At 38.8% G+C, this 25,744-nt stretch overlaps 1 protein-coding gene across 8 annotated transcripts in view; it reads right to left on the bottom strand.

Annotated features, from left to right (window-relative positions):
- Positions 1 to 25,744, bottom strand: part of FRY (FRY microtubule binding protein) — a 404,013-nt gene that overhangs the window by 197,634 nt on the left and 180,635 nt on the right. The window contains exon 1 of one of the 8 annotated variants that reach the window (XM_070239477.1): positions 12,982 to 13,321. The exons of the other annotated variants lie outside the window; for them this stretch is intronic. Within the exon in view, the coding sequence (XP_070095578.1) occupies positions 12,982 to 13,042 (61 nt within the window). The 5' untranslated portion in view covers positions 13,043 to 13,321. Of the gene's footprint in view, positions 1 to 12,981; positions 13,322 to 25,744 lie in introns of those variants that run through there. 8 annotated transcript variants of the gene reach the window in all.

Raw genomic sequence — 25,744 nt, 5'->3', positions numbered from 1 at the left:
AGATTTCCCCTCATCTTTCCTACCCCTTCCTAATGCTCCCTCCTCTCTAATTCACTGAACCTGTCATACAGTTGAGGGGTCTCTTACATCTGAAGGGTCTTCCTGTATTTCAACTATCACTAAACCTTAAGAATTTGGCCTCTGAAGATATAACAATAAAGTAAAATGTGTTGAATATTATTGATTTCCTCTCAATTCTCATTAGCGCTATCCTAGTCTTGGCTCTTGGAAACCTATGGCTAGATTATTACAACAGCTCTCTGGCTGGCTTTATTTCATCCATTTTATAGGCCAAACTAATCTTTCTTCAGCATGGCTTTAATAATAACAGTTTTCTGCTTAAAGTTTTCAATGTCTCTCCATTATCATCATCAAGACTCAAACACATGGCCTGGTTCTGACCACCTTCAGTAGGTTGTCTCCACCCTGCAGACAAGGCAAGTTGATGCCCTGGCTGGCCCAGGAGCACACTATTCTCATTTATGCCTTCCTTCTTTCTCTCCTGCTGCTCCTTTCCATTTTTTTTCTGCTCATCTAATCCTCCTGGCCTTTCAAAACCACTTCTAGTCTCATCTCCATGAAACCTACCTCCACCGGGTCCATCCTCATTGGTAAGTTTTATTACAGGATTAAACATTTAACTCACACTGTTTGGCAGTTTGCTTTGTCTTGAACATCCTACATTACCTACGGAAGACTCAACAGATAGTTGTCAAGTGAAGTAATTATCAATTGGTCATGCGGTTTTGCTGAGGGTTGGCCCTGAAATTGAACCATGTACTCTTCTAACGGTATCACCTAACAAGTCTGTAGCTGCCCAGATCTAATACAGAGTGCTTCATGCAGACAATACTCAAAAAATCTCCTTAAATAACTAAAATGACATTTTATTTCTATATGTCTTGAAGTGATTCATAGGGAGGGAGCTCTGTGAGAAGAATCGGTAGTCAGGGTCTTTAAAGGAATAGGGTGCAGTATTTGCAATGAAGAGTCCTTAATTAAATAGCACTCGAAGCAGCTCACTAAAAGATGCTGTTTATTCTATAGGGGCACATCCAAAATCAGGAGATGCACATGAAGCCCTGGCCACTCCTCTGCCTTACCTCTGACTCTCTCCCTGCAGGTACCTAGTGGATGGAGGAAGCCTCCCCACTCGAACTTACAGAGGGCATAAGATCTCCACTAGATATATTGGGAGTGTATCAAGGGCATCATGTCAGAGGACTGGAGACTGTAATATAAATCAAAAATGTCTATGTAGAGGACAACTTTTTATTATCTTTAGTTTTTCACAGGATTTAATCCATTTCTAGATGATGGCGGTAATCAGGTTGATGTAATATATAATTGCAAGACCAGATACATAATTATGAGACTCTGGAGCCTAAAAGTCATAACTACGGTGAGAGAATTTTCCTAAGAGTGATCTCTGGCAGTCCTCCTGCAAAGCTGCATTTTGAACCCATACCTGAAATCCAGATACCAGAATGCCTCCCAGACAAATCTTCCGTTTAAAAGGCCAAAGTACCACTTCACTGGCTGTTATAAAAAATCCTATCCACTTGTAGTTCAAAGTCAGACATCCTTGTGAGTACAACTGTCTGCATGCACAGCCTTAAGGAGGCGGAACTATCCTAGCCCAGCAGAGCCCTGTGCCAGTGCTGAAAGTGATTCAAGGAGAGGGCGTCCATCACTCCGGTTTCAAAAGACTAGTTGAGGGGCCAGCCCAGTGGTGCAGGGGTTAAGTGTGCATGTTCCGCTTTGGTGGCCTAGGGTTTGCCGGTTCAGATCCCGGGTGCGAACATGGCACTGCTTGGCACGCCACGCTGTGGTAGGCGTCCCACATATAAAGTAGAGGAAGATGGGCATGGATGTTAGCTCAGGGCCAGCCTTCCTCAGCAAAAAGAGGAGGATTGGCAGCAGATGTTAGCTCAGGGCTAATCTCCCTCAAGAAAAAAAAAAAAAAGATGTTGAGCAGTTGGAGATGCAGTGAAAGTGAATGGGGTAAGTGTCCTTGAACTAGATCCACTCCCAAGTTTTAGCAATCCTTCTTCTACCATAATGAATTCATAACAAATCCTAGCCTTTTGTCAGAATAATTTTCAAAAGTAAACATATGATATGGTACCTTTCCGTAACTCAGTTGTTTGATGACAATATAACTGAGAACTAGGAAATACATGTTCCCTGCTAGCAAAAATTGAGTCACAAAGTCCATACTAGTCTAAACATTAGAACATCACCATTAGAAAAAAAGCATCAGATGTTCCCTCAGCACTTGCTTGTTCTTAACTGACACATAGTTAAGATCAACTGTCTAGTTTCTAAATTCACAATACTCTGGAGACAGAAAATTGTAAGGGAAAGATGCAACTTCTAGGGCAGAAACACCAACAGCAAAAGATGAAAAATAAATGGTATAATCCTAAAGCCCCCAGAACTGAAAAATGCAGTTGCCTGAAGCCATTTAGTACGGGGCCAAGGATCCGACAGTCTCATGCTTGGTTGTCACAGTTAATGTTCATGACGATGACCCTGAGTCCCATGGAAATGTTAAAATAAGTTTGATGTATAGTCCTGTATATGAAAAGGTTGAAAAAAGCGTGACAGAAATTTCCGAAAGGTTTCCATTTCAAAAAGGTTTTGCTGTATAACAGGGTACATTCACCATCCCTAAGAATTTAGCTCTCAAGAATTAAATCTATTTCTTCACGGGTCTGATTTTTTTTTTTTAAGATCGGCACCTGAGCTAACATCTGTTGCCAAACTTTTTTTTTCTTCTTCTTCTTCTCTCCAAAGCCCCCCAGTACATAGTTGTATATTCTAGTTGTAGGTCCTTCGAGTTCTTCTATGTGGGACACCGCCTCAGCATGTCTTGTTGAATGGTGCTAGGTCCGTGCCCTGGATCTGAACTGGCGAAACCCTGGGCCGCCGAAACGGAGAACGCAAACTTAACTACTCGGCCACAGGGCAGCCCCATAGGTCTGATTTTTTAACTGAAATTTATTTTTGATTGAAACAGACAAACAAACCACTAATTCAGTAACAGTGACACTTAGGCCCCCCATTTTCCTGCACTGCAAATTCAGGCAGTTATGGTTTGAATCTACTCCCTTCCACCTAGAGTGCTTTCCCAGCTTTCTCTCCAGCCTGGCAAGCACGTCCACCCACCCTTCAGTGTCCAGGTCACTATCCGCTCCTCCACCTGGCTGGGCTGGGCCCTGCCCTCCACAGGCTCTGCCTGACAGTGCCACCCAGCTGCTCCTGAGCACCAGCTTCCTCTCACTGTCTGGCCTCTGGAAATATGGATCCCTTATGATGAAAGGGTCCTGACAGGTCATCATTATCTCATCTCAATATACGTTGAAGGGACAATTTAATTTGTTGGATTAAAAAACTTCTCCCATTTTAATGTCTTGCAAGTGATGAATTTTTTAGCTTCAATTCATCTGCCTCTCCTTTCCTGCTTCATCTCATCTTTCTATTTTCACACAACAGCTCAAGTTCCCTAGAAACTCATTCAAACCAGTGTTCCTGGGGATGGGTGCGGAGCTGAGGGGGGTTGAGAAGAAGGGCATCATTTTCACATATTAATTAAGTCTTTAATTATTGAATCTTTTTGAAACTTGCTCTCTCTTTATATTTTCTCATTTACATTTTAATCTTGGATTAAAAATGTCCTTAAATGGGTTTTGTGGATGTTATTATTTTTATTCCAAATCCTGTTTCTGTTTGGTTCTGCCGAATAGCTTCAAGAGGTGTTTTCCCTCTTTCACTGGGTTCCTATTTCTTATATCAAGCAAGGTTCATTCCTTAATCTGTAAGAATCTCTTTTAGACTTCTGGGGCCCATTCATTTCCTCTTTATTAGATCTATTTCTGACCTCAAGTGATGCTCTTTTCAACATGACGCTATTTTTTTTCCACTTTCACTGACTAATACCTTAATTTTGAAGCTGGCTGCTCTTAGCTGGCTAACTGCTTCAGTACAATGTCCTTAAGTTAACAAGATTTCTAGGAATTGCTAGCCTCCTAACTGCAACATCAGTACAAACACCCCCAGCACTCATAGTTCAGCCACATTTTTATCATGACACTGAAAGGAAAGGAAATGCTATAATGGGTTTCCTCATATAAGTGCCCCAGAGGCTAAAAGCAGCAATATATGTTACAGAAAAGCAAGTGGTTTTCTCAGTCAGATTTCCAGAGAAGTTAATACCATCATTCATTATAGGCTATCATTCACTCATTCCCTCATTCCTTTTGATTAGTATTTACTGAATGAGTGCCTAGGTTTCAGGCACTGTTCTAGGCACTGGGAAGACAGCAGGGAACAGAACAGATGGTTCCTGCCCTCAAGGAGTTTACAGTTTACTGAGGCGGGGTCACGTAATCAGTAATTTCATGTGTGTGTGTACATACACACACACACACACACACACAACATATGCCAGACTGCAATACATTCTAAAAAAAAAAAAGGAAACTTAAGCAGAGTGAGGGGATAGAGGAACCTGTCCTTCTTTATCTGCCCAAAGGCACTCAGACATCATAGTTTGGAATTGCTGTGGGGACCAAGGTAAGCTGTGTGCATTCTTGGTGTCTAAGAAAATCCAGACACACTTGCCTTGGGCAGGATCTGCTTTTCCGATCCATCTCTTTGGCTTGCCTGTATTTGTGTCAGTTCTGGCTGGAAATGAGAATCTTAACAAGCCTGTAAGGGGCATGAGTCAAAATGCTCATCAGACACACGGCTTCCCTGCCTCTCTTCATGAAGTATGCCACTCAGAAGACAGCTTTGCCTGCTTTCCGCCAGCTTCCCAGGACAGACAAGCACAGAGCCAGTTTTTCAAAACACTCAATGCCTTTTCTGTTGCTCCCATTACTGAAATCACACTCTGAGCATTTGAAATAAAAAATGGTTCCCTTTTTTGAGAAGTGCCCCTGAGATTATATGTGGTAACTGTCCAAAGTAGGTTCTCCTACTAGAAATAGAAGTCCATTTAAACAACCTTATTTTCTACAGCTCAACATAACCTTATCTTTCAACATGGGAGTAAATTGACTAGATTCCTTTGCTCACAATTGGATGTAAGTTATTCTTTCTGCCAGTTCTCAGTGCTGCATTCACTGTGCAGGTTCTGAGGGCAAACTCCTTTAGCAGTTAAGAGCTGGGCTCTTCTTTAGGACCATGCTTCCCCCCACAAGCACTCTTTTCCCGTAAGACTTACTTCGTTTACTGGCACTACAGGAACATTTCATAAAACATAACAAACCAAGGATGACGCAGCTACTGTGAGAAGGTGTCACTCTGTGTATAGAGCCATAATAAATTGTCCACTAATGCAGTTATGAGAGTATGTAAGAAATGGCATTTCAAAAGGTACTGCAAATACTCAAAATGACCAGAAACCCTGAAAGTCATGTAAACTAAATTGGGATGAAAAGAAAAAATCCTCCAAGTATAATAGGAAGAATTATTTTCCTCTGAAGAGAATTATTAAGAAATGGAAAATGTTGGGACAAAAAGAAACAGTTTGAGCAACAGAAAAACATTTCTTAAGAAAGAGATGGACGATTTCTAAATAATTTTATATATTTCAAAGTAAGTCAAGAAGAGAATATCAGATAAAACTACTCAAAAATAATTTTTGCCGTAGAAGAAAAATATATTCAATAACATAAGTTCTGCTTAATTAATTTCCATAAAATTCTGACAATGTGAAATGTTCCTCCCATTTTTGTTGATTAAATATATTCCTCCTTTCTCTTACACTATTTAGTTCTCTTAATCCTACAGTTCTCAAATTGTGTTCCTTCAAGTTTTAGGGTCCACAAGATATCTCTAGGATAATTAATATCTTTAATCCTCAAAAATAATTCTAGAAGGCCACACATCTCCCTTTTTCAGATAAGACCATGTAGCTTCAGAGAGGTTAAGTGACTTTCTTAAGGTCACAGAGTGGTCAACTCAGGATCTGAACCCATGGCTGTTTGACAACATATCACGGAGCTTTCCACATTACCCTGTTGTTCAGAACAAACCACATGCTTATGATGAAGACTGAATAAAACAACTCTCCTTTCTCATAGGTTTTGCCCTGGCATAAACTAATTTTGGGACTTCAGTAGTTGATGAAAGAAAATATAAATGTTGTGATTTGGAGAATGAAGCTTCCTATAGATTAGAGTAGCTGGTTATTTTCTTGAAAGACTAATACAACTTCCAGCCATGGAGGTCCCTCCTAACAGGTTGTTTGCCCTCTTGAACTTGAATGCATCTTTTTGCCCTTAGAGGGGCTTTGAGAAAGTCTACGAGCACGAGAAGAGTCAAGAATTGAGAACCCATAAAAATACCTGAAATCTGATTAATGACACACCTTAGAAAGGTCTAGAGACTAATCTTTCCCAGATGTACTGATGATAAAACCTTTAACTGGTTGTTATCCTACCAAGGAACAAGTGAACTTGAAGGTACCATTCTCTGTGTTTACTTCAATCTGCAGCCTCTCAAAACCATTTTTGTCTTTGGTCTCCAAAAGACTGAACACCTTGGAGAGAGTGAAGCAGTTCACTAAAGGGAAAGTAAGCATCAAGTCACTGCCCTGTTTTCTTTTCTCCCTTCCTTTGCCTTTCAGTATTTTACCTGAGAGGAATGACAGTAACACTTCAATGATCTCCTTTATAAATGTCTGTCATCTGCTAAGATGCAATTACACAGACTTTCCCCTGATTTTCAAAGTAGGTACTGTCATCAGAGCCTGAAAGAATGTCTGCCAAGATCTGTGCGCAAAGGAAGATGAGGTTACATTGACATTTCAAGGTCCTTTCTCACCTAAAGGAGATCGAATAACCTGCAAGAGGCAGGATAATCCTGAATTTCAACTTCCCTCTTCTCCTCAACACAACCGACAGACTGCTCTCATTCTTGTGTCCCTCGCTGGCCATCCTTTCTTCCATCTTCTCTCATTTTCTCCTCCTTTCTATTTTCCTCCTCTTCTGGCTCATTTTATGTAGCAAAAACTGAATCATTTGAAACCCATTAATTCAAAATTTGTGATAAATCGGACAAGGCCTTGTATTTTTTAATGTCAACTTTGGAAAAGATTTGCTGACTCACAGTGTGAATCGGTGGTGCTCAGAATCTTTGCACTTCAGATTCACCGAAGGCTGGGCCCCACCTGACTCAGTGGATCTTCGGTGGGGCTTGAGAATTTGCATTGCTAACCAGTCCCCGGGTTATGCCGATGCTGCTGGCCCGGGGACCATACTCTGACACCTCTGAAGTAAATAAACAGGAAAGCAAAGGGGGCCAATTAATCCAGTAGTCAAAATTGTTTTTCATTTCATTTGCCTAGAGCAAAACTGATATGCTTCAGAAACATCAACTAAGTTAATGCTTTCAGGCAAAGCAGAAAGAACATGGAACGGACACCTAGTGTGGCTCTGCGTGACCTTGGGAGAGGAACTTGCAGCAACCAGCCTTCGGTTTCCTTACCTGTTATTCTTAAAGAGACTAGGTCAGGGTGTCCTTGCTAGCTCCGGTATTGCATAATTGTATAAAAATATACATTGAAAATGTATGAAAACATCACTTATTTAAAACTCTTACAATTCAAACACTTAATAATTAACACTTGCCTTACCTTGAATTAATACGAATTAGTGACATTCTATCATCTAGCCTATCTATACAGGAAAGCTTTACAAATAATCCTGACGCTTCCGGTTACACCTCTACTTCCTCTCTGGTTCCACTCACCTCTCTGAGACTGGAAACTCCCTATACTACAGGCGGACACATGAGAAGCCCGTCTTTACTCCTAGCTGTAATCCCAAAACTTGTGTCAACATTGTTTTTTTAAATGTTACGTACTGAAAGTCTGCCTTTCACAAAACTCTGTATTAGGCCTAGTGAAGGAAAGAGGCATCATCTCTGTTCTGGGCCATTGATGAGACAGACACTGTGGAATAGATGGCGTTTGACTCAGATCTTAGAGGACAAGTAAGATTCTGATAGGTAGAGATGAGAAATGGGCAACCTAGGCAGAGGGAACATCTTGGCAGGTGCACGGAGGCATCTGTTAGAAAGTCTCTCCCTTGTCCCCTCCTCCCCTCACTCTCTCACTACACATCCCTACCTTAGCATATATGCTCAAACTCCGTCTTCACTGAGTTACTGTAAAGTCCTCAAAAACAGGACTACGCCTTATCTTTATCCCAAGCACTTAGCACAGTGCCTAACATAATTAATTAAGCAATTGTGCTTACTTAATATTTGTTGAACTGAACCCATCTTATTCCATAATACAGTCTTTATGTGAGTGAAAGAATCAAGCAAGAATATATAGTAAAAACTTAATAAACTCTTAAGTCCTACAAAAATGTAGGTTTTAAATTCTTATCTTTGGAATTAAGGTCTTGAATGGCAAGCCAAGCAGGTTGGACTTTATTTGGAGGACAATTGGGAGCTAGCAAGTTTCTGGGGAGACTGTTGACCTGATGTTGTTGTGTAGGATGGGCTAAAAAGGGGCTGTCTGAGGGACAATACAAATTAAAGACCACTGCACCTACCATGAGAAAAATAACGAAAGTGGGAACCTGGATAGGGGCTATCGGAACAGAAAGGAAGATCCTACGTCTTACGCAGATGGAGCTGAAAGCCTGTCACATCACCCTTTCCTAATAAAGAACCATGCAAGATATGTTGCTGGTGAGATGATATAATGGTTAAGGTGCTTAAGAAGCTTTTTTAGAATACTGACGCTAGAAGCTTTCTCAAAATTTCCCACCTGTGGCAGGATATTGGTCAGAGTTCTTATATCTAAGCAATGAAAACTGTTATCTATGTATTCCTGGCAATGACAGAGTCTCCTAGCTCTAGAACAGAAATGACTTTGGCAGCGTGGCAGAGAGAGAATTGTCTCTTGCCCTATGTCCGTGTTCATCAAGTTTTCAAAACATTAGAGCTAATGTCCATTTACAAGAAACAATGGGGACACAGGAACAAGTTAAAGAATTACATCCATTCTACAAGAAAACCGTACCAATTTCTACAAGTCAATGGGAGAGAGAAATATGGGTCGGATGATTAAAGGAGACTTAGGATAAAGAACAACCAAATGTAATTGTGGCTCTTGTTTGATTCTTGATTTCAGCAAACCAACTGTTAAAAGACTTTTTTAAAAATGACAAGCAAAGCAGTTTGAATGTGGAATGGACATTAGGTGATACCAAAGAATTATGGTCAACTTTGCTAGGTATGATAATAGCATTGTGGATAAGTAAGAAAGTACCCATATTTTCTAAAATGCAAACTGTTTATATGGAATTTAATGAAACGATGCTTATGTTCTATTCAAAATACTTTAACAGAGAAAAAAGGCATAAAGGAAGCACACATGACTAGACCTTGATAACTGTTGAATCTGAATGACGGGAATATGTTTCATATTGTATTATTCTTTCTCCTTTTGTGTTTGAAGAATTTCATAATAAAACACTTTTTTTAAAGATTAAGGCTCATTTGTAAAGTTTCCTACCTCTTATAATGGCAATACTGAAAGAATGCTATCTGAGCATAATTAATTAATTTGTTCATTTATTCAGTCATCAAACATTTACTGAAGGCCCACTCTTCTCCAAGCATTGTGCTAGCTGCTGGGGGAGCAAGCCAGGCATGACTCCTGTCCCCACACAACTGACAGTACAGAGAGACAGGCAGAATATAATCACAAAATGGGAAGTGCTATGAAGGCTGCTGCAAGAGAGAAACAGGGGAGCTATATCTGTGATTGTGGGGTCTGGGCAGGACTCTCTGGGATGGTGACACTGGAGCTGAGACCTAGAAATAACTGATGATAGATTCAGCCAGAGAAGGCTTCAAGGCAGAAGAGAATTGGGGCCTGGGGGTTGTAGGAATTATATAAGTAGGGGAAAAGGACACTTCATGGTGGCTCACTCACTCCCTTCCTTCTGGTTTCATCAGAGGCTGTTCTGGCCAGCCACCCCTTGGCCCTTCCCTCTGCTGAGAGCCTCTATCCCCTTCACCCAGCTTTACCTGCCTGCAGAGCACGGGCTGCTTCTTGATATGTGATGCCATATTATACTTTTCTGTCTCCCCCACTACACTTAAGTGCAACAAGGGCAAGGAATTTGTTTTATTCCTCCTGTATCCTCACCTTCTAGCTTAATACCCTGTACTCAATAAATAACTGTTGCATTAAGGAGTAAGGAAGCATTAAGATATATAAGGTCATGAATTGTCTCCAGCTTAGAAGCCCTACATTTAACCCAAGACCCACATCAAGTCTATTGAGAGAGCTATTTCTGCAACCAAGCAGGATGCTGACAAATAAAGCACCAACATGCCCGGGAGTAGACTACTACATCAAGGATGACAGCATGTCATCTCAGTAGAGAACTTGACTAATGGTGTGTTGAGAATCCCTGGCTTATGAAATCTTTACAGCAGAGTTTGTCAAAGTGCAGGTTGTGATCCATTGCTTGATCATGAAACCAATTTAGTGGATGCTGACCAGCATGATTTCAATGAATTAGGAGAGAAAACCATAGAAGAGACAAGAGCAGAGTGATGTCAACCTGCACAGTAAACTTTTGTTTCCAGCCTCTGTCTGTGTCTACAGATATGTGTATGTGTATGCGTGTGTGTGTGTGTGTGTGTGTGCACGCGCGTGCGCACGCACACGTGTGCTCTGGGTCACAGTGGAAAGTGTGTTTCTTACTGTGGATCATGGTCAAAAAGGCCCTAGAGGCGGCAGGAACAACAGTCACTTGCCGACCGTTATCCAGGCATTAGACTGAGGCCTACCCCAAATGACAAACCCCACTTCTTGACCTATTTTATTAGAACCATATTTAAGCCAGACATCAAGAGCAAGAGGAAAACAATTTTTGAATAGAAGTTTTTGCAGCTGCATTAGTGGGTGCATTACAGAGGGACCCAACCTAAAGGATCAATAAGGAAGAGCAGACTAGACGTCAGGGACTACCACGAGAGAGCAGCGCCAGAAGCTGCCATATTTTAACAAATAAAGGTCACAAACCAAAGTTTTAGCTGTTCCCCTCCAGGATCCCCTTGGAGATTACACGATGGGGGGAGGGACCTGAAGGAGAGTTGAATCCTACAGATATCTTTGTTAGTATGATATATATTATATTATAAAATAATATACATATACACAGGTACAGTGTACATTGCAATATGCATCTTATAAAATATATACATACACATGTGTATACAATAATATACACATGTGTATAATATAGATGTTATGCATATACGTTATGCTATATATGATAATACAAGATACATTTCCAACACCTATGGAGAAGGAAGGACTTGCAATGCATGCTATGCAAGAGAAGCTCAATAAATATTTGTGAAATGAATTAACTGCATGACTGAAATCCTTTATAGTCTAATTAGTTTGTGATTTTGTCAACATCAAAATATTTATTAAATTCCTGACTTATACGCATTTACTTATTTAGATGCTAGCTCATTTAACAAAAAAGATTTTAGGTTTTATTAAATTCTTAAAGAGTTACGGAAATGTACAATGACTACGTAAAATTCACTTGATGCATGCCTACCAGAAGTTTATAATATAAGATGGTGATAAATCTACCAATTCACAGAAACATATCAGTTGTCACTGATCTCAGATAAAAGATAAGTTTATATATTGGGAGCAACAAATGCAGTGAGTGAAAAGGGAGTCAAGATGGTTATCAGACCATGGGAGTGGTCTGTTCAGTTGAAATACAACGAGGGTCAGTAACATTTCCAAGAGATATCAAACAACAAAAATATAAGTCTTTCACGTAAGTCTTATTATGATGCAGCATTTTTTCCAAATACATGAAACCATAAGTTTTATCATATAACTTGCATGCTTATAATACATAAAGAAAAAAAAACTCAAGAAAACAAAGTTCCTTAACACACTCTACTTTACAACCCCCAAATTAATTACTAATTAGAGACTTAATGACTAATTAATGACTAATAGAGACTATATGTATTCCTAGAAACAGAATGGTTTCATATGTAAATATCTAATAGTTTCATTAGAGATAGTGCAGTAGAGTAATTAACAAGTAATTAAATCTCCCAAATCATTAATAAACAAAATGTCTCTCCTCTCTTAGAGCAGTATGTTGTCAATCTACTATTTACAAATTAACTTTTCCTACCTCCATTAAATAGAAAGTTAAATAGTCAATATCTAAGATGCATGTAATTAACCCCGTGTCAAGGAAGTTTCCTCTCGTTAATTTTTCTGAACTCTTGTACAATACTGCTTACAAGGTTGTGCTAGAATTAATGTAACCAGGCTATTACCCAAATAAAGGAAAAGCAGCAGCATGCAATTTGGACCCAATTAATATTGGTTAACACATGGTACCTTGTTTTTTAATTCATAAACAAAAAAAGAAAAACATTTTACTTTTGAAACATTGCAGAAGGCTAAGCCAAAAGCAAAGGAAAAACTGCTTTAGGCCTATTTTAAGGTTTAAAACAAAACACATGAGTATTTACATTAATATTTAGAAGAAATCAAGCATAAAACCTACCTCTGCTGTAATAGTAAATGGGATGGTATTAACTCTTTTCCAACTACATACTAGCTATTCTCGAAGAGTAGCAATTTTACAGCACAGATAATCATACCTAATCTTTCGGTGAAACTTTAGTGCACAGCAACATTCCATTACATCTCAGCTTCTTGTTCCATAGACTCATACACAAAAAGTATCAGATCTCACCTCTGATGTATGGCAATCCCCAAACAGAAAACCTAAAAGGCATTAATCCTGCCTCTAAATAGTGACATTAGAAGTAAATCTCTGCATCTCCCACCCCACCCCTTGAAACCTTTTAGGAGAACCCTCCCTACATTCAGCATTTAATAACTGATCAGCCACTCCACACACATTAACAGCATTTCATACCTACCAAGCCCTTTTATGAAGCTGATCACACAGGATCGTCTCCAACAAGCTGTTGTAATCTCCATGAGCCTGAAAAGGAACCCAAACTACCAGTCTGGAACTGCTACACGGACTACGTTCCAAAGCAAAAAAACATAATGACGGACTCCATGATCCCGTTGCTCACTGCCACCATAAGTGTCTCAGCCACAAGGTAGGGCTCTTTTATTTCTGGCCCAAGGTGTATTTTTAGTCAGGTACTAAAGACCTACAGTAGAAGACAAACTAAAGCAGGCCTCCTGTCCAGGGCAGGCTGTTCATACCAATGGGACAATTTTTAGCTGCACAGTAAGACAGTGACCTACAACTTGCAGAGTGCCCGTATGTCTATATTTATCCACGAGCACATACTATGCTGACAGATTAGCAAAGCTGCTCAAAGCACTCCAGGAACATGAGCCCGACCCACACAGCTCGTCATAAACAGTCCACGCGCACAGAACACACGCCCCACCCAGAGATCTAACCCAGGTCCTATTGTGTTCCTATGACCCAGAGATCTAACCCAGGTGCTATTGTGTTCCTATGATCCAAGAAAGAGAAGAGCGAAGATAACACAGGGTGGGTGAGCAACCATTGCTTCGGGAACCAGGAGCTCTTGGCCATAAGTACACACAGCTTTAAACAGCTTAAATTCTTAGAGAAAAACAAACAGCAGAGAACCCCTATTTGAAGGCAAGAGTCAGTGAGAAACCATATACCCTCAAGGAAAATGAAACACTGAACATCTGCTGACATAACTAGTAAAGAAAAGTGATTGGGTTTAAATCTATAGTTATATTATTTTAAAAGACACAGCCTAAATTGACTCATTAAACTTAGTTTGTAAGACCAAGAAAGAGACTATACTGGTGAAAGTTAAGTGCTCTACCTGCAAAAGAAAACCGATTTAGGCTAGTGAGAATATTGAGAAGGAAAGTTCAAAGTTACCTAAAAACAAAATACAAGTGTAACTAATTGATCTTTCACTGGGCATTATTTGTGACAGAAGAATTTTATAAGCCAACATAGCTGCGAGGACCATGAAACTCAAGTCATTTTCTAGTCTCGATTTACTCGGGGTAATTGAAGGTTTTCTTTAGCAATATAGTTTGGAATTACAAAAGAGCATGGTCTGGAGAACTGACTGATAAACTGAAACATTTCACAGGAAGGAGAAAGGCGTCCAAATTACCAAAATGGACACTTAAACTGATTCCGGCAAGCAAAAATGCCAGCAAAGATGCCCCACGGTACCTCTGCATCTTACACATTCAGGGTTTATGATGTCTTTTTTAAAGAGTTGACTGAGATGCATGTGTGGCATTTGGTTTATGTTTTACTAAAAGGGGTCAAAACACTTATAATACAACAGTGTGCCTACGGAGGTATCTGTGTTTTGAGTATTAAAGATTCTTCTTCAACTCTTCCCTTTCTGTATCCACAGTGGAATCGAGACTCCACTGACAATTTGCACTTTGTCAGCTTCAAGTCTCTAGTGCTATTATTAGACCAACCTTTCAAATGATGTGGCTGTCATTCAATTAAAAGAACACTACTTAAAACAGCCTCACAGAAACACGAAAAAAAAAGCATTTATCATTTTATTAGATACAAATTACCAAACATTTTAGGGAAGTGCAAGAAAAAAACAGTAGAAAAGAGAACTACCATTTAGGGGCACTGCACTGGATTCAGGAACTCTGCAGGCACTTTTCACATATTATCTCATTCAGTCCTCACAGCAACCTTATAAGGCAGCATTAGCACCTCCATTTTAGAGTTGATGAAAAGGAATAAAAATAAGATTGCCCAACTTTTCACAGAAATAAAACAGACAATCCTAAAATTTGTATGGAAGCATAAGACCCAAATAGCCAAAGCAACCCTGAGAAAGAAGAACAAAGATGGAGGCAATGGAATACTATTCAGCCGTAAAAAAGAAAGGAAATCTTGCCATTTGCAGCAACATGACAGACCTTGAGGGTATTGTGCTAAGTGAAATAAATCAGACACAGAAAGAACACAGAAAGACAAATACCATACCACCTCACTTCCATGTGGAATCTAAAAAAGCCAAACTCATAGAAACAGAGAGTAGAATAGGGGTTGCCAGGGGCATGGGGTGGGTAAGAACGGGGAGCTGCTGGTCAAGAGGTACAAAGTTTCAGTTAAATAAGTCTTCAGGATCTAACATACAGCGTGGTGGCTGTAGTTAACAATACTGTATTCTGTACTTGAAAGTTGCTAAGAAAGTAAATTTTAACGTTTGCACCACACACATACACACAAAGGTAATTATATGAAGTGATGGAGGTAGTAACTGAGCTTATTTTGGTAATGATTTCACAATATATATATATGTATCAAATCATCACATTATGCATGCACCTTAAACTTACACAATGTTATGTGTCAATTATATCTCAATAAAGCTGGAAAAAAACAAAAAAGAAAGTAGAAGAAAGGAAATAATGACAAAGGCAGAAATAACGAAACAGAAAACAAGTATAAAATAAAGAAAAGCAACAAGCCCAAACTGATATTTTGAAATGATGAATAAAATTGATAAACCCTTAGAAAGACCAATCAAGAAGAGATAACTGAATATGTTATTTTATACATGCAGTTAAAACTTAAGGAAATGTACAGAATTGTAAAAGCTACCTTAAAGTAATTAATAAAATTTTCTGGATTCATAAATATCATAATATTAAAAAAAAAAAAAGATTGCCCAAGGTCATTCGCTTACAGGTTTGTCAGACTCCAGAGTCACTACATTTAGCAGCTTTTACTCTGGTATGTTCCTTAATACAAATTGTGATTTCTAAACAATGGTTATCTTAGAGCATTTGTCTTTGTATACATTTAAGAGTAGCCTCCCCCCGGGGGTCAGTGCGATGGCGCAGTGCTTAAGTTCGCACGTTCTGCTTCTCGGTGGCCCAGGATTCCCCGGTTCGGATCCCGGATGCGGACATGGCACTGTTTGGCACACCATGCTGTGGTAGGCGTCCACATATAAAGTAGAGGAAGATGGGCATGGATGTTAGCTCAGAGCCAGGCTTCCTCAGCAAAAAAAAAAAAAGAGGAAGACTGGCAGTAGTTAGCTCAGGGCTAATCTTCCTAAAAAAAAAAAAAAAAAAAAGAGTAGCCCCCAAATAATCTACTTTTTTTACCTAGAAATGTCACATATCCAAAACCCAGCTGAATTCCAGAAAGGGCAGTCTCCCCCGATGCCCTCCCTGAGCTATTCCTCCTTCTGTGCTAGCCTGGCCCTTTCTGGTTTGGGGAGCACCCTAAGGACAGCAACCACATTCTTCTCATCTTTGGATAGTCAGGGCGTACTACAAGTTGAATTAACAAATAATGGAAGGTCTCTTTATAGTTAAAACACATGGCACAAAGTCCATCTATTAAAACTCAGAGTCTGTTCTAGAGAGTTCCCATCTCATCTCATCCATCTCCACTCAAGAGTTTATTTCTCCTGCATTAGACATTATTCTAACAATCTTGGCTTCCCAATCCCCAATTTATCTTAGATTAAAAACAACAAATCATGGCTGGGTGAAGGCTCCTGAAAGCAGGCATACTGCAGTTGAAGAAGTGACAGCCGTCAGCAATGGCTGATATTGATAGAAAAATCAGAAAACAGAAACAAAAAGCAGACACAAAACATAGGAAGGACAGCAGTCTAAGGATATTTAGTATAAAAAATATATAGATATTTAACATTTCAAGATGCCTGAAGATACTCATATATTATAGAATCTTTGATAATTACTACATTTGCTGATGATGTGAATTCATTTAGACATGGTTAAATTATGATAGCATGCTATACTATCAATACATACAGAGAACAGTAGAGCATAATTTAGAAAGAATTCTATTCAAAATGATTAAATTGAAATGTTTTCACACTTCAAGGGTTAAGCTTCACGATGGGAGAAATTTACTCAAAGATCATTTGTTCCCTGATGATACTGAATAAATGTCATGCATTTTAAACTATATTAATGTCATCTAAATTTAATAAATAAAATACGCTGGAGTGCTGGCATGTTTAATTGATAGTTCATTAACCCTCAAATATTAATTGAATGATGACTTTAAAGTTAATGCTTTTATTTAACAGTTAATCTAATATTCATAAAAATTTCCTTTCTGCTTCTGTGTGGCCTGGTGGCATGATAGCAAAATTTTTTTTTTTTTTTTTTGAGGAGCTAACATCTGCTGCCAATCCTCCTCTTTTTGCTGAGGAAGGCTGGCCCTGAGCTAAAATTCATGACCATCTTCCTCTACTTTATATGTGGGATGCCTGCCACAGCATGGCTTGCCAAGCAGTGCCGTGTCCGCACCTGGGATCCGAACCAGTGAACCCCGGGCTGCTGAAGCAGAACGTGCACACTTCACTGTTGCGCCACCGGGCAGGCCCGATAGCAAATATTTTTAAGTAAATCCAAACCTGACACTTCCACCTTCGTGAGCTTAGACGTTGCAAGGAAGTTCCTGAGTGTGTTTAGTTGACCTCCCTGCTTCAGGAAAGACTGCTCTTAGGCTACTGGCTGACTGATAGCTACTTTATCATCATGAAGGCTAGATCATATAACAACTCTCATTAAATGTAGCCTACTAAATTCTATTCGCTTTCCTTAATGAACACTCTATCATATAATGGGAAGCCAGAAATATCCTTTTGATACCAACTCAAGAAATTTTTTCCAGCTTGAAGAAGTCAGCACTTAAAATGATCATATCATACCTATACCATTTAAAACTCTAAAGTGATAAGAAACTCAAGCTGATGATGAGTCTTATTTTTTTCATCTTTGGACTTATAAATCCAACATCTCTCATTATGGTTTTAGAACCAGTTTGTGATATATTTAATGGAATATTTCTATAATAAAATGATTACACTTAATTTGCATTATCTCACACATATTAGTCTTTCTAGAAGTTCAGTAAATATCAGTGATAAAATGTTATCACAGAGATATGGCAGTTAACAATAGATGCCACTGCCAAAGGATTACATCTTTTCACTATTTTTCCATGACATAACATAGTACAGAATATACTCATTCACTTGTATTAACAAATCTTTTGGAGACAAAGAACCTCTGAGGCTGTCTTAAGGTAGGAACCAAATTAAGTACAACGTAAGCAAACATTACCTGCAGCCTTACCTCTTCTCTGAGGAAACTACGATTAGGGCAGAGAACCCATAAAAGACAATGTGTTATTGTGCTTGGAAGTAATGGCTATCAAACAGGCTTCTCGCTGTAGGTAGCATTTGCCAAGCATATCATTACCTAAAGACATATGCGACAAACAAATGAAACCTGAAAATGTTTACCAGGAAGGCCTCTAGGGAAATACTGGTTTGTTCTGACACAGGGTGCCTCTGGACCCAAGCCACTGTAAAGCAGTGTTCTACCAACAGGTGTGCATTGCATATTAGGTACAGACTGTCTGAACCTACATAGAGGCTCACTTTAAACTTCCAAGAATCACCCGTTCTCTTTACCAGGAGCACTTAAACCCCACCTAGGAGAGGGTAATCAGAAGGGACTCTATGTTAATGAGAAGTGAAAGAACTTACAGGTGTTACAAAAACTCTGAATGCTTTTTCTCCAAAAAATTTTCTTTGATTCCCATTAATCAGCTTATAAGCTATCCCCAGTTGTACAGCTGTAGGTTTTACAACTGTAAGTAGTTCTTGACTGGACCTTTCCCTAGCCTATAGTCTTTTAATTGTATTAACTTGGAGGACCATTGCATTGATCCTCTTTCTTGAGTTTAGCTTATTTATTTTGTTGGGAGGGGCCTGACAAAAGCTCCGAGTTTACCGAAAGCTGGGGAGCTGTATAAAAAGTACAGATTCCAGGGTTCCAAGGAGACAGACCTACTGAATTTGAACCTCTGATGAGGCTAGAATCTGTCCTTTTTTTAAGACTCCGTAAGTGATTCTGATGTGCAGCCAGGTTTGGAAGCTACTAGGAATATTTAATAATAAATGATAATTGAGTATCCTGTAAACTGTCTCCCCAGACAGAGGAACGCACAGGAGGGTTTAAAATAGTTACTATTTTTTTTTTATTGCAGTAACATTGGTTTATAACTTAAATAAATTTCAGGTGTACATTGCAATATATTTCGAATTCTGTATAGATTACATCATGTTCACCAGTCAGAGACTAATTACAATCCATTACCACACACACGTGCCTAAACACTCCTTTTGCCCTCTTCCCTCCTCCCATCCCCTCTGGTAACCACCAATCCCATCTCTGTTGCTATGTGTTTGTCATTGTTTTTGTCTTCTACTTAGGAGTGAGATCATGTGGTATTTGACTTTCTTCCTCTGACTTATTTCACTTAGCATAATACCCTCAAGGTCCATCCATGTTGTCACAAATGGCCAGATTTCATCACTTCTTATGACTGAGTAGTATTTCATTGGGTATATATACCACATCTTCTTTATCCATTTGTCCCTTGATGGGCATGACAAATAAATGGCAAGCAATAAGATATATTGGAGTATATGAGGAAGCAATTTGGTGTAAACTTAATTCTGCCTGACTTTGTTTTTCCAAAAGGGCCTGACATGGCCATCAAACATGCATTGTATATCTGCTTTAAGCATTTGCTATGTCCCAAAGACAAGAACAAATGGCCTTAAGATAAAGGTGCAACTTCCCCCACATTGGCATTTCTATAAGGATAAGCATCTCTCCCTAGCCTAGGAACTGATTGCTGTGCCTACCTGTGACCACCCAGCTCGAGACAACAGACCTGCTACCCTACTGTGTCCACTGAGACAGCAGACCTACTACCTGCTGTGTCCATCAACTGCTGTGCCAACAGAGCAGTCTCGTGACTGTTGTAAAAGGGACATTTCAATCATATGTGAAGCATGCTCTTTGAGGGTATATAACCACTCTGTACACCTCACTTCTTTGGTGCCCTTCCTTCCTTGGGGAAGGAAGGCCCCGGACCATATGGTCTCCACATTTGGCTCAGAATAAACTCACCCTAAATTTTCATTTATAGATTGGTTATGGATTATTTGTGTCGACAGGCACCTACGTTGCTTCCAAGTCTTGGCTATTGTGAATAATGCTGCGATGAACATAGGGGTGCATGTATCTTTATGTATTTGTGTTTTCAAGTTCTTTGGATAGATACCCAGCAGTGGAATAGCTGGGTCATATGGTAGTTCTATTTTTAATGTTTTTGAAAAATCTCCATATTGTTTTCCAAAGTGACTGCACAGTTTGCACTCCCATCAGCAGTGTACGAGGGTTCCCTTCTCTCCACATCCTCTCCAACACTTGTTGTTTCCTGTCTTGTTAATTATAGTCATTCTGACTGCAGTGAGGTGATAGCTCACTGTAGTTTTGATTTGCGTTTCCCGGATAGTTAATGATGCTGAACATCTTTTCATGTACCTGTTGGCCATCTGTATATCTTCTTTGGAGAAATCTCTGTTCAGATCTTTTGCCTATTTTTTAACTGGGTTGTTAGGGTTTTTTTTGTTGAGATGTATGAGTTCGTTATATACTTTGGATATTAACCCCTTATCAGATATATGGTTAGCAAATAACTTCTCCCAATTGTTAAGCTGCCTTTTCATTTTGTTAATGGTTTCCTTTGCTGTGCAGAAGCTTTTTCGTTTGATGTAGTCCCATTTGTTTAATTTTTTCTATTGTTTCCCTTGCCTGGTCAGACAGGGTATTTGAAAAAATGCTGAAAGAACAATGTCGAAGAGTGTACTGCCTATGTTTTCTTCTAGAAGTTTAGTGGTTTCAGATCTTATATTCAAGTCTTTAATCCATTTTGAGTTGATTTTTGTGTATGGTGTAAGATAATGGTGTACGTTCATTCTTTTGCATGTGGCTATCCAGTTTTTCCAACACCATTTATTGAAGATACTTTCCTTTCTCCATAGTATGTTCTTGGCTCCCTTGTCAAAAATTAGTTGTCCATATATCTGTGGGTTTATTTCTGGGCTCTTGATTCTGTTCCATTGATCTTTGTGTCTGCTTTTGTGCCAGTACCATGCTGTTTTGGTTACTATAGTTTTGTAGTATATTTTGAAATCGGGGAGTGTGATACCTCCAGCTTTGTTCTTTTTTCTCATGATTCCTTTGGCTATTCAGGGTCTTTTGTGGTTCCATATAAATTTTAGGATTCTTTGTTCCATTTCTGTGAAAAATGTTGTTGGAATTTTGATAGGAATTGCACTGAATCTGTAGATTGCCTTAGGAAGTATGGACATTTTAATTATGTTAATTCTTCCAATCCAAGAGCACAGAATATCTTTCCATTTCTTGTGTCTTCCTCAATTTCTTTCAACACTGTTCTAAAGTTTTCAGTATACAGATCTTTCACCTCTTTGGTTAAGTTTATTCCTAGGTATTTTATTCTTTTTTGTTGCAATTGTAAGTGGGATTGTATTCTTAATCTCTCTTTCTGCTACTTCGTTGTTAGTGTATAGAAATGCAACTGATTTTTGAAGTTTGATTTTGCATCCAGCAATTAGTTACCATCTTGAACAGAACTATCATGCTGATAACCTCACCTACAACTCAAAACATAATGAAGAATTCGGGAAGTAAACAAAAAACACTAAGGGTTTTCTTATGCTGTCCTTAATTTGTTTCTTATCTTAAAACAGCTTCATAGATTCCTTTTCTCTGTCCCAAATAGATGTTACAACATCCATGTACTTTAGCCATAGACTAACGCAAGTTCTCACTCCAATTATAACTTTTATTTACATACAACTCAAGCAAGCTTATTTGTTTGGTTTTTAAACCCTCAGCAAATTGGATGCAAAATTGGAAGTCAAAAGGTAAGTTGTAACAAATAATCACTTGATAGATGCAAAGATTCTAAAAAACATGCACACAATTAATGACAATGACAACAAAGGCATGGCAATGCCATTTAGTTTAGACTAAACCTCCTAGAACCACTTAAGGACATTTCTGAAGAGCTGCCCAGAACAAAAAAGGAGGTATGTTCAGGATGACACTGCATCAGTACAGGTAAAAACTCCTGAAGGATTTTCATCCAATCCATTTAAAATACTTAATAAAATAAAACTCACAATGGGGAGCTCAGTTCTGATTGACTTATTCATTGGAGTTCAGGTAGAATCAAAGTAAACAACTATTTGCATCTAAGAAAGCATCATTTAACCCAAAATTTGGCTGGTCCTGAAAACATAAACCTTTTCTATAAAGTATGTAAATTCTGGTGAAATGATTAATGTCAGGAGCTCAAGGAATTAGCTCATTTCCTTTTTGACCGTTCACTAAGAAAGCACATAGGAACCAACAGTGTCTAAAAACCATTACACTGAATGTTAGAGAACCATTCAGCTAAATGTCCCATATCCATTTCTAACGCTTATGGGTCATCTTTACCAGTTTTATTTAGAAGCAATAGAGAAATTTCCATAAGAGAAAAGTATATATAGAAACGTACATCATAAGAGCTTTTGGGGGCTATAGTGGTTGTTTTTCTGTCAGGTTAAATTTTGCCTTTACAAGTGCAGTAAAGGAGCAAGGAGAAAGGCACAGAGCCACATAGCTTTTGCTGCTGAGGAAGCTTCTTTCCCCACAACCTGCATCTCTACAATCCTGCTCTGCTCAAGGATTCTTTGAGACAACTCAGTTGTCAACATGTTCTTCTTTGCACTCCACCTTGTATTTTGGGTTGATGATATTTTTGAGAATCAAAAAATATGGCCCAAGAAAGGGTCCTCCTTTAGGTAAGACACTAAGTGTCCAAAGCAGAGCACCAGGGATCTACCTGCACCTAATGAGGCCAAATATGGATTCCATGGCACCATGGACCTATGTGTCCACCTTTAAGGGCCATCTCTGCCACACAACTAGCCATAGGACCTTGGGCAAGTCATGCAGCCTGAGACCCAGACTATTTGTCTCCAAAGATGAATTCAGATGCATACTACAAAAAAAACAGTGATCCTTCTGCAGCATTTTAAAAGTAACTAAACATTCCTTAGGCTAATCTAGAGCTTCATTCAAAAGAGACCTCGTAAATCAAGCAGGTAGAATGACAATCTGAGTGTCAGAGTCACTACTAAGCATAGTCAGGATAAGCCAACTCCCAAAACGAAATCCAAGTTTAGAATGTCTTAATTTTATATTATGAAATGACTCTGCTGCCGAAAAGTCTAGGGACCTTCTGAAAAACAATTCAAGTTAATTTTACCTGTGCTGTTCAATACTAGCCACATAGAGCTATTAAGTACTTGAAATGTGGCTAGTGGAACTGAGTTGCCGCATTTTAATTTTAATTAGTTTAAATACTGATGTGTGATTCAGTTATTGGAAAAAATTTAAGTAAGTGAACCAATTTTCATATGTGAAACTTTTTTAACTTTAAATTTTATGAAATCTAAATAGAGATCATGGGTTTTTGACCAATTTGGTGTCCAAATTTAGATGTGCTGATAGTATAAAATATATAATGGATTTTGAAAAATTATTCCCCAAAAAAGGGATGTAAAATAAGTTAGTAATAATTTTTATGCTGATTACATGTGGAAATATTTGAGATATACTAGAATAGGTAAAATACTTTGTTAAAATTAATTTCAGATGTTTTTAACCTCTGTTTAATGTAGTTACTAGAAAACTTAAAATTGCCTATGTGTCTTGCATTATATTACTATGATACATGCTTTTCTCCAAACTAACTGCTGCTTATAAAACTTAGACATACGGGAAACAATTTTTGTGAATGAACATTAAGAAAAGCCACAGTGTTGCATACCCATGAACTAGTAAAACCTGTAGTCATATATATTCACCAATAAGTGATAACAATTTTATTGATTCAATAAGCAAACATCTATTAATCACTTCACAAAGCCTCAGGCTAGGTGAAACTGAGAGGCCATCACTTTCATCCCCATTCAACCACTGAGAAAACTGAAGTAACTTGTCCAAGATCACACACCCAATAAATGCTGGAAAAAAGGACTCAAACAGATTTGCTGGCTCAGAAGTTTGTACTCTTTCTGCTATACCAGATTGCCTCCTAGAAGTTGAGAAGTAAAAACATCAAAAAAGATATCCCTGATATTAAATGCTTCCACATGGCACCGAAACCCATATAAAACCAAAAATATAAAACTGACTGGAGAACAGATTTCTAAACATCTTCATGCTCCCTTAGCACTGTCTAACTATAGCATCTTGATTACACATTGATTTGTGACAGCTCCTGTATTGCCATTGTCATTCCTACTAAATATCACATGGATTTCCACCTTGCCTGCCTCTTTGGGGTAAACACCTTCCACTTCTTTGCAATTCACCCTGGCTTCTACCACAGGGCTTTGTGCATAATGGGTTCTCAATGAACCTTTGCTGATTTCTTTAAATCTTTAATTTTTTTTTTTGAGGAAGATTAGCCCTGAGCTAACATCTGCTGCCAATCCTCCTCTTTTTGCTGAGGAAGACTGGCCCTGGGCTAACATCCATGCCCATCTTCCTCTACTTTACATGTGGGATGCCTATCACAGCATGGCTTGCCAAGCAGTGCCATGTCTGCACCTGGGATGTGAACCAGTGAACCCCAGGCAGCCGAAGTGGAATGCGTGCACTTAACTGCTTGGCTGGCCCCTAAATCTTTAATTTTTTAAAACTACACCTATGTAGAAAGAAAAGCTGGGAAAATTGTATGAAAAATTTTGAACTCTTAATACAGACTTGCACTAGCAAAACAGGCACACCACTATTTTGACTGACACTATTGTCATAGTACAACTGTTTTCATCGTGCGTGCAGTTTAGTGGTCTCAGAGAGTTGATACCCACCTGAAAATACAGGAGGAATTCGAGCATGCTGGGGAAAATGGGCTCAATATTTAAGCAGAAAGCTAAAGTGGCAAACGTGCATATGAATTTTTGGTGGGCTGCTTTTTCATTCTGGGAGGTAGTTCTTGAATTCCCTTCCATCTGCTCTTGCCAGCCATCTCACCACTCCCTTCCTCTGCTTCTTCCACTCCCAACTACACACTTTTTGCTTGACATGCCTTTTCCTCCCGATCCTGCCAACACATCATCTCTTTCAAAGACCTTTTAAAAGTCCCACTTGTACCACAAAACCTCCCTTAACTAAATAAAAGGGAAATGGTTACTTACCTCACTCCACTACATCCTGGGATGCAATAACTTTGAGCTCCCAAATCGGAAGGGGATGGAAATATTTAAATATGTATCTATATGAAAGGAGTTTTAGAACTGCATAACTTCTCAGTGTGAATTATGATCTCTGTTCTCAACTATATCACTATAAGTTCATCTACATGAATAACTCTCATTATTAAGTAGCAGTTTTAGAGTTTGTTCACATACTGACATGTCTTCTTGAAATACTGTATGTGTGAATATATAATTATAAATTATTAATTTTTTTTGCTGAGGAAGATTCGCCCTGAGCTAACCTCTGTACCAATTTTCCTCTGTTTTGTGGACTGACACCACAACATGGCTGCTGAGGAGTGGTGTAGGTCTGTGCCTGGAATGGCCACTTAACTGGAGTGCTGAACTTAATCACTAGGCCACAGGCTGGCCCTAATTATAAATTAATTTTAAGTTCCTTTATTTTGCAATATTCATTCAGAGTCGTGGGAGTGTACCAGACAGTATAGGTTAGAGTTTACAGCCTGTTGTTTTATTATGACAAGTTAGGTGCATG

Source organism: Equus caballus, chromosome 17 (genome assembly GCF_041296265.1).
Source record: "Equus caballus isolate H_3958 breed thoroughbred chromosome 17, TB-T2T, whole genome shotgun sequence".
NCBI classification, from domain to species: Eukaryota; Metazoa; Chordata; class Mammalia; order Perissodactyla; family Equidae; genus Equus; species Equus caballus.
The sequence above is the reverse complement of the archived record's forward strand: the minus strand, read 5'-3'. Positions and strand labels throughout refer to the sequence as shown.